Source organism: Haliotis rubra, unplaced genomic scaffold (assembly GCF_003918875.1).
Source record: "Haliotis rubra isolate DU_JTF1 unplaced genomic scaffold, ASM391887v1 Scf471, whole genome shotgun sequence".
NCBI classification, from domain to species: Eukaryota; Metazoa; Mollusca; class Gastropoda; order Lepetellida; family Haliotidae; genus Haliotis; species Haliotis rubra.
The window spans coordinates 511,054-525,299 of NW_025767159.1; the positions used below are offsets into that span (position 1 = coordinate 511,054).

General features: G+C 32.9%; 1 protein-coding gene across 1 annotated transcript in view; it reads right to left on the reverse strand.

Annotated features, from left to right (window-relative positions):
* Nucleotides 1-313: 313 nt before the first annotated feature.
* LOC124290714 (solute carrier family 13 member 2-like) overlaps nt 314-14,246 on the reverse strand; it is a 56,841-nt gene continuing 42,908 nt past the window's right edge. The window contains exons 13-14 of the mRNA XM_046727518.1: nt 3,760-3,897; nt 314-705 (exon numbers count right to left, since the gene is read on the reverse strand). Of these exons, the coding sequence (XP_046583474.1) occupies nt 529-705; nt 3,760-3,897 (315 nt within the window). The 3' untranslated portion in view covers nt 314-528. The remainder of the gene's footprint in view (nt 706-3,759; nt 3,898-14,246) is intronic.

A 14,246-nucleotide genomic window follows, 5' to 3' on the forward strand; every position in this document is an offset into this window, starting at 1 on the left:
CGTTTACTAATCCAACCTAAAAATAGTAAAACTGTGAAAAATCACCACTTTGGCAATTACGTCGTTACTTCTTTTCTCATTAACAGAGCTCCGGACAATCGTTGTTTGAGGCCCCTGGATAATAGCTCTTGAGTATGATTACGTTTAACTTCGATCTTTACGTCTTCAAGGGGACCTTTCCTTGGCACGCATTCTGTGTTCTCGTTACAGGGGCTGACCTATTTTGTATGCAATGTTAAACTGTAGCTCATGTATTTCCGAATGGCGTTTCACGAATAATACCTCTTGTCAAGTTGTGAGAACGATTATTATGTACGAGCATGTCGATATTTATAACAGGTCAAGAAGGTTACAGCAACTCGCATTTACACTGTTAAGTGATATGTTTCTGATAAAAGAACAGTATTATTTTCTGAGATAAAACGACTTCCGAATAGATGCTATGGGAGTATTGTTTTGGATCCCCTTAAACACAAGGGGTGTTTACTCGCTAACTGAAACAGTGTGGTTAAAACATAACATTATACTTCAGGGAGTCAGTGTGAGATTGAGTAGCATCCTTGGCGTGATATTTGGAACAAGTGTTCTGTTAATAATGAGAAACTCCGGCATCACATCCAGCTTATAGAAGGGAACGGCCCATGCGTTGAGGACGCAGTTGACGACAATCAAGGCAAATACATTGATGCCAAAACCAACGACAACCTGCAAAAGAATATCATCATTAATATATGACTGGCAATATCAACGAACGCTGCTGCTCTACAAATACATCGATGATTCCTGTTATAACAACTTCTCATGTACTCCGGCACCGTTACTAACACCATTAAAATACTCATAAATACGCCAGGCTCCAATATGTTAGTGTTTTGTATCCATGCATTGGCAACTTAAGAATCTAGTTTCCGTCCGAGTAACTTTGTGAGTCTTAGATCCTATGAAAACAACATCACATAAACGAGAGTTCTCCTCTGTACCATGGCGAGCGTCAGTCATATTCGTGAAAGTCTTCTAAAAGTGCCTCCTCGCAGGAGTAAAGCCTTAAATCACGAATAACTTGTATATATCTTTGTTGTTTGAAACTGAAGAAATTAACTATCAAGCCCGCTTTATCTATTATGCATACGAAATGAGAGTAAAGAAAACTAGTAGAAAACTAGCAAATAGGTATTACAATTGTAAAGATGTCAGTCCAGCTATACATATATATGTTACTAATATCTTCTACCAGGAAGACAGGTAAATGCTATGCATTTTAAGAAACTGTTTCCTGTTTTCGTTCACACCTTTATACCTGTTTGGAATATGTATATTAATATGTATATGGGCCCGTGGCCTTTATAGTTACGTAGTAACTATTTGGTGATGATAAGATTAGGGTTCCCTTATCTAAGAAAAGTTTTCATTTTTCTCTCTTGCTCATAATATTTCTCTCTTGCTCTTCTCTATTCTCGGCTGAAATGCTAGGCTTTCCTTATCTAGTAGCTCCTTTTTCTCCGCGGATTTCTTCATTTGGCAGCTTCTGGATTGTCATTCATTGTCTCTCAATCCCATTAACATAACTTTACATTTTAACAATTTCAGTGCCTCGCATAAAACAGCAGATAGCGAATAGAGAAGGTATGTGACAGGTAACTTTTAGCTTTGATGTACTTTAATTTGAAGAAGTTAAATAATTTATAATTTACTCTAAACAGACATATTTTATTTGTATGTTTCATCAACTTTAAACCAGTATATAGAAATGTATTACATTTTGAAATTTGAAGATGAACAACTGAGAAAATGTTTGTTAGAATAGGTTTTCAACAAACAATGTTATCATTCGTCCTCTTCTTCGTCTTACTGGATCAGAAATGGTTAATTCCTTTATAAATAGCAACAGGCGAGTGCTGTACTGTTGATTACTGTTTGAATTATACAGAAATAGAGTTGTGGTTCTTGGTCAACATGAAATCCTTCTAGAGTCGCTATTCCGTGTGTCCCGAAATGAGACGAGTTGGGTTTGAATGGTCACCGATCGTTTCCTGTAAGTTGAGAAATGTGCACCTTGTTTTCCCCGCCGGTGTGTGAAAACATTCCCTCAGAGTTGACTTAGTGGAGTCTCCGCCGCTCACCACAGAAATACTTGAGTTCTTAGAACTACGTACATTGGTCCATGTTGGACAGAAGACATACATGGAGGACGCCAAGATATCTCCATGAGGACAAGACTGTTGAATCGTGACTGTCGGACCAAAGTGTTTCTAGTGTTCGTTCAAATATGGATTATATGGAACATACCTGATGATAAGTATATGTACTAAGTTAATAAGTTGTATGAATGTAAATAAGATTTATATGTCTGGTCGACATTTAATCAGTCGCATATATTATACAACTATAGACTGGTGATGAGGTCAATACCTGCTTTTATGGACCCGGGAAAAGCAATATTGACCGAGTGAGGTCAATACCTGTTTTTATAGACAATTATAGACTGGCGAAATCGGTCAATACCTGTTTTTATGGACCCGGGAAAGCAATATTGACCGCTTTTCGCGGGTCCATAAAAACAGTTATTGGCCGATTTCGCCAGTCTATAATTGTTTTATTATGTAATTACCGAAAAAAAGCTTCTAAAATCAAAAACATGTCCATTTAGTCAAGAAAAGTAATTTTATTTCACGACAAACCAATAACGTTATGTGAACAATACTGTGACATGTAAACAATAGAATGACGTCATAGCTTGACGTGAATGACGTCATAGCTTGACGTCATAGTAACTCAGGTCAATATGACTTTTGGTCGGACCTGGGTTGGAGTCAATATGCTTTTCTGTCGACGGTCACGTGACCGCCTCTAGACCAATCAGATAGCCGGGAAAATATGCTTGCATAGTAATTCTATATATTCTGTGTCGGTATAAACTCTATGTATAAATAAATCATTATGACTCTAAGTTATGGCACATGATGTTAATCAATTGTATGTCAGATTTACATGAACCAGACCCTTTGTGTTTGTACTTAGGGCACAGAAGTGTAAAACACATATGAGCAGACTGTTGTCGGGTATATTGGATTTCTTTGGTCGCCAATTGGTGGGCCTTGATTGTTATTAATTGTAGTTCGAAGATTGTTCCTTGCGGATATGGCAATGTGTATGCCCATGAGAAGATTTTTCATTCTGACATTTTCACCAGATATTACGTGGCGTTAACGCTCTGAACACATCTGAATAAAGCAATAATACATAAACAGGAATGTGTTCACTGCAATATCGACACGTTATGTTTATAATTTGGTAGTTTGGGAGTGCCAGTGAACACTTACTCCGTGGGTGAGTTTCCCACGTGGGTTACTATATCAGCTGACAAAGGTCGCCCCACTCAGACGACTGGGTTTTGAAGAAACACAATATCGGATGGAAACGTCGTGTGTTTGAATATTGTCTGGTATAAGACAAAACTGTTTGCCACGGTTTGGATATGCACGTTGTTTCATTCTTAAGTTATTCTGTGATTTTTGGTCTCTGAGAAGGCCTGATCCTCTACATATCTGTACAATTCTCAGGTCTCGCTCAAATTACGCCTTAATTAAGAGTCCGTTTGGGACTTTAGATTTGCCTGGTTGGATAGTGACAAGAATAATCTACAGTACTTATCTTCGCTGACAAGAATAGTAAATTGTTGTTTACCTGTTTCATTCACATCTCATGCTTTCCATGGAAAAGGGACACAATTTTATGCAATGGTTTAGAAATGAGTCTTACCATATCTTTTACTTGTAAGTATCCTGATGCAAACACAATAGCGTTTGGCGGAGTTGCCACTGGCAGCAGGAAAGCGAGGGATGTGGACAGTGTGCACGGAATCATGAAATATAGAGGGTTAAGACCAAGTGTAGTTGCCTGAAACACATAACATAACATTATAGACACCGTATACTACATATCTGTACAGTCTGTATACAACATATAACATGTACAGTCTGTATACATATATGTAGTCTGTATATTACATATACCATGTACAGTCTGTATACTACACATAATACGTACAGTACGTATACTACATTTAATATGTACAGTCCGTATACTATATATAATATGTACAGTCTGTATACTACACATAATATGTACAGTCTGTATACTACACATAATATGTACAGTCCGTATACTACATATAATATGTACAGATTGTATACTACATAATATATGTACAGTCCGTATACTACATATATGTATAGTCCGTATACTACATATCATATGTACACTCCGTATACTACATGTAATATGTACAATCTGTATACTACATATAATGTGTACAGTCTGTATACTACATATACCATGTACAGTCTGTATACTACATATAATATGTACAGTCTGTATACTACATATTCCATGTACAGTCTGTTTATTACATATAACATGTACAGTCTGTATACTACATATACCAAGTACACTCTGTATACTACATATACCATGTACAGTCTGTATACATATATGTAGTCTGTATACTACATATACCACGTACAGTTTGTATACTACATATAATATGTACAGTCCGTATACTACATATAATATGTAGTATGTATACTACATATACCATGTCCAGTCTTTATACTACATATAATGTGTACAGTCTGTATACTACATATAATATGTACAGTCTGTATACTACATATATTATGCACGGATTGTATACTACATGTAATATGTCCAGTATGTATACAACATATACCTTATACAGTCTGTATAGTACATATATTTACAGTCAGTATACTACATATACCATGTACAGTCAGTATAGTACATATACAATGTACTGTCTCTATACTACAAATACCATGTACAGTCTGTATATTACATATATGTAAAGTCTGTATACTACATATGCCATACACATATTGTATACTACATATTCCATGTACAGTGTGTATACTACATATACCATGTACAGTGTGTATACTACATATACCATGTACAGCCTGTATACTACATGAATACAATGTGCAGTCTCTATACTACATATACCATGTACAGTCTGTATAGTACATATATGTAGTCTATATCCTACATATACCATGTACAGTCTGTATACTACATATACCATGTACAGACCGTATACTACATATACCATGTATAGTCTGTATACTACATATAATATGTAGTATGTATACTACATATACCATGTCCAGTCTTTATACTACATATAATGTGTACAGTCTGTATACTACATATAATATGTACAGTCTGTATACTACATATACCATGCACGGTCATACTTTGTATACTACATGTAATATGTACAGTATGTATACAACATATACCTTATATCGTCTGTATAGTACATATATTTTACAGTCAGTATACTACATATACCATGTCCAGTCTGTATACTCTGTATACATACCATGTACAGTCTGTATACTATAACATATATCATGTACAGTCTGTATACTACATATATATGTACAGTCTGTATACTACATATACCATGTACAGTCTGTATACTACATATACCATGTACAGTCTGTATACTACATATATATACACATGTCAGTCTGTACATACACATATACCATGTACAGTCTGTATACTACATATACCATGTATACAGTCCATGTATAGTCTGTATACTACATATACCATGTACAGTATACCATGTGTACTACATGTGTACAGTCTGTATACTACATATACCATGTACAGTCTGTATACTACATATACCATGTACAGTCTGTATACTACATATATGTACAGTCTGTATACTACATATACCATGTACAGTCTGTATACTACATATACCATGTACAGTGTCTGTATACTACATATACCATGTACAGTCCGTATACTACATATACCATGTACAGTCTGTATAGTACATATATGTACAGTCTGTATACTACATATACCATGTACAGTCTGTATACTACATATACCATGTACAGTCTGTATACTACATATACCATGTACAGTGTGTATACTACATATACCATGTACAGTCTGTATACTACATATACCATGTACAGTCTGTATACTACATATACCATGTACAGTCTGTATACATATACATATATATATATACTACATATCTGTACAATGTACATACTATACTACATATACCATGTACAGTCTGTATACTACATATACCATGTACAGTCTGTATACTACATATACCATGTACAGTCTGTATACTACATATACATATACCATACTACATATATAATATACAGTCTGTATACCATATAATATGTACAGTACTATATACTACATATACAGTCTGTATAGTACATATACAGTGTACAGTCAGTCTGTATACATACATATACCATATTACATACATGTACAGTCTGTATACTACATATACCATAATATACCATGTACAGTCTGTATACTACATATACCATGTACATATGTATACTACATATACCATGTACAGTCTGTATACACAGTCAGTATACATATATATGTATAGTCATGTACAGTCTGTATACTACATATATACGATACACCTTGTATACCATATTACATTATACCATGTACAGTCTGTATACATACAGTATACATATATAATTACATATACCATATACAGTCTGTATACATGTACAGTCCTGTATACATTACTACATATATACCATGTATGTACTCTCTACCTGTATATACCATATACCATGTATATACCATGTACAGTCTGTATACCATATATACCATGTACAGTCTGTATACTACATATACCATGTACAGTCTGTATACCACATATACCATGTACAGTCTGTATACTACATATCCATACTACATATGTATACTACATATACATGTATACTGTACAGTCTGTATACTATATATATGTACCATGTAATATACTACATATGCCATGTACAGTCCGTAGTCTGTATACACATATACCATGTACAGTCTGTATACTACATATACCATGTACAGTCTGTATACTACATATACCATGTACAGTCTGTATACTACATATACAATATGTACAGTCTGTATACTACATATATGTATCAGTCATGTATACTAGTATGTATACTATATATATATATGTACAGTCTGTATACTACATATACCATGTACAGTCTGTATATATACATATACCATGTACAGTATACTACATATACATATATGTACAGTCTGTATACTACATATACCATGTACAGTCTGTATACTACATATACCATGTACAGTCTGTATACCACATATACCATGTACAGTCTGTATACTACATATACCATGTACAGTCTGTATACTACATATATACCATGTACAGTCTGTATACTACATACCATGTAATAGTCTGTACATATATCCGTATAGTCTGTATATATACCATGTACAGTCTGTATACTACATATATACCATGTACAGTCTGTATACTACATATACCATGTACAGTCTGTATACTACATATACATATCACCACACTATACCATGTAGTCTGTATACTACATATACCATGTACAGTCTGTATACATGACATATACCATGTACAGTCTGTATACTACATATACCATGTACAGTCTGTATACTACATATATACCACATGTAACAGTACTGTATACTACATATACCATGTACAGTCTGTATATACTACATATACCATGTACAGTCTGTATATTACATATATATGTACAGTCTGTATACTACATATACCATGTACAGTCTGTATACTACATATACCATGTACAGTCTGTATACTACATATACCATGTACAGTCTGTATATACATATACACATGTACAGTCTGTATACTTACATATACAGTCTGTACAGTCTACTACATATACCATGTACAGTCTGTATACTACACAGCATATACCATGTACAGTCTGTATAAACTACATATACCATGTAGTACAGTCTGTATACTACATATACCATGTACAGTCTGTATACTACATATACCATGTACAGTCTGTATACTACATATACCATGTACAGTCTGTATACTACATATATGTATACTATGTACAGTCTGTATACTACATATACCATGTACAGTCTGTATACTACATATACCATGTACAGTCTGTATACTACATATACCATGTACAGTCTGTATACTACATATACCATGTACAGTCTGTATATTACATATATGTACAGTCTGTATACTACATATACCATGTACAGTCTGTATACTACATATACCATGTACAGTCTGTATACTACATATACCATGTACAGTCTGTATACTACATATACCATGTACAGTCTGTATACTACATATACCATGTACAGTCTGTATACTACATATATATGTACAGTCTGTATACTACATACATATATGTACAGTCTGTATACTACATATACCATGTACAGTCTGTATATACATATACCATATGCCATGTAGTCTGTATACTACATATACCATGTACAGTCTGTATACTACATATATACCATGTACAGTCTGTATACTACATATAATGTACAGTCTGTATACTACATATACCATGTACAGTCTGTATACTACATATACCATGTACAGTCTGTATACACATATATGTAATAGTCTGTATACTACATATACCATGTACAGTCTGTATACTACATATACTGTATACTATATATACCATGTACAGTCTGTATACTACATATACCATGTACAGTCTGTATAGTACATGTGTACAGTCTGTATACTACATATATATGTACAGTCTGTATAATACATATATATGTACAGTCTGTATACTACATATACCACTATATAGTCCATGTACATATACCATGTATCTGTATACTACATATATGTACAGTCTGTATACTACATATAATATGTACAGTCTGTATACTACATATACCATGTACAGTCTGTATACTACATATACCATGTACAGTCTGTATACTACATATACCATGTACAGTCTGTATACTACATATACCATGTACAGTCTGTATACTACATATACCATGTACAGTCTGTATACTACATATACCATGTACAGTCTGTATACTACATATATATGTACAGTCTGTATACTACATATATATGTACAGTCTGTATACAGTACATATACCATGTACAGTCTGTATACTACATATACCATGTACAGTCTGTATACTACATATACCATACATACTACATACCATGTACAGTCTGTATACTACATATACCATGTACAGTCTGTATACTACATATACCATGTACAGTCTGTATACTACATATACCATGTACAGTCTGTATACTACATATACATATGTACAGTCTGTATACTACATATACCATGTACAGTCTGTATACTACATATACCATGTACAGTCTGTATACTACATATACCATGTACAGTCTGTATACTACATATACCATGTACAGTCTGTATACATATATGTAGTCTGTATATACATATGTACAGTCTGTATACTACATATACCATGTACAGTCTGTATACTACATATACCATGTACAGTCTGTATACTACATATACCATGTACAGTCTGTATACATATATGTAGTCTGTATATTACATATACCATGTACAGTTTGTATACTACATATAATATGTACAGTCCATATACTACATATAATATGTACAGTCTGTATACTACATATAATATGTACAGTCTGTATACTACATATAATGTGTACAGTCTGTATACTACATATACCATGTACAGTCTGTATACTACATATACCATGTACAGTCTGTATACTACATATACCATGTACAGTCTGTATACTACATATACCATGTACAGTCTGTATACTACATATGTATGTACAGTCTGTGTACAGTCTATATATACCATGTACAGTCTGTATACTACATATATACCATGTACAGTCTGTATACTACATATACCATGTACAGTCTGTATACTACATATACCATGTACAGTCTGTATACTACATATACCATGTACAGTCTGTATACTACATATATACATGTACAGTCTGTATACTACATATACCATGTACAGTCTGTATACTACATATACCATGTACAGTCTGTATACTACATATATATGTACAGTCTGTATACTACATATATGTACAGTATGTACAGTCTATGTATACTACATATACCATGTACAGTCTGTATACTACATATAATCCATGTACAGTCTGTATATACTACATATACCATGTACAGTCTGTATACTACATATACATATACTACAGTCTGTATACTACATATACCATGTACAGTCTGTATACTACATATACCATGTATGTACTCTATACTACATATATATGTACAGTCTGTATACTACATATACCATGTACAGTCTGTATACTACATATACCATGTACAGTCTGTATACTACATATACCATGTACAGTCTGTATACTACATATACCATGTACAGTCTGTATACTACATATATATGTACAGTCTGTATACTACATATACCATGTACAGTCTGTATACTACATATACCATGTACAGTCTGTATACTACATATATATGTACAGTCTGTATACTACATATACCATGTACAGTCTGTATACTACATATACCATGTACAGTCTGTATACTATATATGTAGTCTGTATACTACATATACCATGTACAGTCTGTATACTACATATACCATGTACAGTCTGTATACTACATATACCATGTACAGTCTGTATACTACATATACCATGTACAGTCTGTATACTACATATATATGTACAGTGTATACTTACATATACCATGTACAGTCTCTATACTACATATAATATGTACAGTCCATATACTACATATAATATGTACAGTCCGTATACTACATATAATATGTGCAGTCTGTATAGTACATATATGTACAGTCTGTACAGTCTGTATACCACATGTACAGTATATACTACATATGTATGTCTCTGTATACTACATATACCATGTACAGTCTGTATACTACATATACCATGTACAGTCTGTATACTACATATACCATGTACAGTCTGTATACTACATATATGTACAGTCTGTATACTACATATACCATGTACAGTCTGTATACTACATATACCATGTACAGTCTGTATACTACATATACCATGTACAGTCTGTATACTACATATACCATGTACAGTCTGTATACTACATATATGTACAGTCTGTATACTACATATACCATGTACAGTCTGTATACTACATATACCATGTACAGTCTGTATACTACATATACCATGTACAGTCTGTATACTACATATACCATGTACAGTCTGTATACTACATATACCATGTACAGTCTGTATACTACATATACCATGTACAGTCTGTATACTACATATACCATGTACAATCTGTATACTACATATACCATGTACAGTCTGTATACTACATATACCATGTACAGTCTGTATACTACATATACCATGTACAGTCTGTATACTACATATACCATGTACAGTCTGTATACTACATATAATATGTACAGTCTGTATACTACATATACCATGTACAGTCTGTATACTACATATAATATGTACAGTCTGTATACTACATATACCATGTACAGTCTGTATACTACATATACCATGTACAGTCTGTATACTACATATATGTTGTACAGTCTGTATACTACATATACCATGTACAGTCTGTATACTACATATGCCATGTACAGTCTGTATACTACATATACCATGTACAGTCTGTATACTACATATACCATGTACAGTCTGTATACTACATATACATATACCATGTACAGTCTGTATACTACATATACCATGTACAGTCTGTATACTATATATACCATGTATAGTCTGTATACTACATATACCATGTACAGTCTGTATACTACATATACCATGTACAGTCTGTATACTACATATACCATGTACAGTCCATATACTACATATACCATGTACAGTCTGTATACTACATATACTACATATATATGTACAGTCTGTATACTACATATACCATGTACAGTCTGTATACTACATATACCATGTACAGTCTGTATAGTCTACATATATATGTACAGTCTGTATACTACATATACCATGTACAGTCTGTATACTACATATAATATGTACAGTCTGTATACTACATATACCATGTACAGTCTGTATATACATATACCATGTACAGTCTGTATACTACATACATGTACAGTCTGTATAGTCTGTATACCATGTACAGTCTGTATACCATGTATACATGTACACAGTCTGTATACTACATATACCATGTACAGTCTGTATACTACATATATACCATGTACAGTCTGTATACTACATATACCATGTACAGTCTGTATACTACATATACCATGTACAGTCTGTATACTACATATACCATGTACAGTCTGTATACTACATATACCATGTACAGTCTGTATACTACATATACCATGTACAGTCTGTATATACAGTACATACCATATACAGTCTGTATACTACATATACCATGTACAGTCTTACATCTATTCATGTGTATACATACATATACCATGTACAGTCTGTATACTACATATACCATGTACAGTCTCTATATGTACCTACATATACCATGTACAGTCTGTATACTACATATACCATGTACAGTCTGTATACTACATATACCATGTACAGTCTGTATACATATATGTAGTCTGTATATTACATATACCATGTACAGTCTGTATACTACATATACCATGTACAGTCTATACTACATATACCATGTACAGTCTGTATACTACATATAATATGTACAGTCTGTATACATATATACTATATATACCATGTACATGTGTATAGTACATATATGTACAGTCTGTATACTACATATACCATGTACAGTCTGTATACTACATATAATATGTACAGTCTGTATACTACATATACCATGTACAGTCTGTATACTACATATACTACAGTCTGTATACTATATATACCATGTACAGTCTGTATACTACATATATGTATAGTCTGTATACTACATATACCATGTACAGTCTGTATACTACATATACCATGTACAGTCTGTATACTACATATACCATGTACAGTCTGTATACTATATATACCATGTACAGTCTGTATACATATATGTATAAGTCTGTATATTACATATACCATGTACAGTCTGTATACTACATATAATATGTACAGTCTGTATACTACATATACCATGTACAGTCTGTATACTACATATACCATGTACAGTCTGTATACTACATATACCATGTACAGTCTGTATATTACATATACCATGTACAGTCTGTATACTACATATAATATGTACAGTCTGTATACTACATATAATATGTACAGTATATACTACATATACTACATATATATGTATAATATATGTACAGTCTGTATACTACATATACCATGTACAGTCTGTATACTACATATACCATGTACAGTCAGTCTGTATACATGTACATATACTACATGTACAGTCTGTATGTATACTACATATACCATGTACAGTCTGTATACTACATATACCATGTACAGTCCGTATACTACATATAATATGTACAGTCCGTATACTACATATAATATGTACAGTCTGTATACTACATATATGTACAGTCTGTATACTACATATACCATGTACAGTCTGTATACTACATATACCATGTACAGTCTGTATACTACATATACCATGTACAGTCTGTATACTACATATACCATGTACAGTCTGTATACTATATATACCATGTATATATATACATGTACAGTCTGTATACTACATATACCATGTACAGTCTATATACTACATATAATATGTACAGTCTGTATACTACATATACCATGTACAGTCTGTATACTACATATAATATGTACAGTCTGTATACTACATATACCATGTACAGTCTGTATACTACATATACCATGTACAGTCTGTATACTACATATACCATGTACAGTCTGTATACTACATATATCATGTACAGTCTGTATACTACATATATGTAGTCATGTACATATGTATGTCTGTATACTACATATACCATGTACAGTCCGTATACTACATATAATACCATGTACATATATAGTACATATAATATGTACAGTCTGTATACTACATATACCATGTACAGTCTGTATACTACATATACCATGTACAGTCTGTATACTACATATACCATGTACAGTCTGTATACTATATATACCATGTACAATCTGTATACATATATGTAGTCTGTATATTACATATAATGTACAGTCTGTATACTACATATACCATGTACAGTCTGTATACTACATATACCATGTACAGTCTGTATACCATGTACTGTATACCATATATACCATGTACAGTATATATACATATACCATGTACAGTCTGTATACTACATATACCATGTAC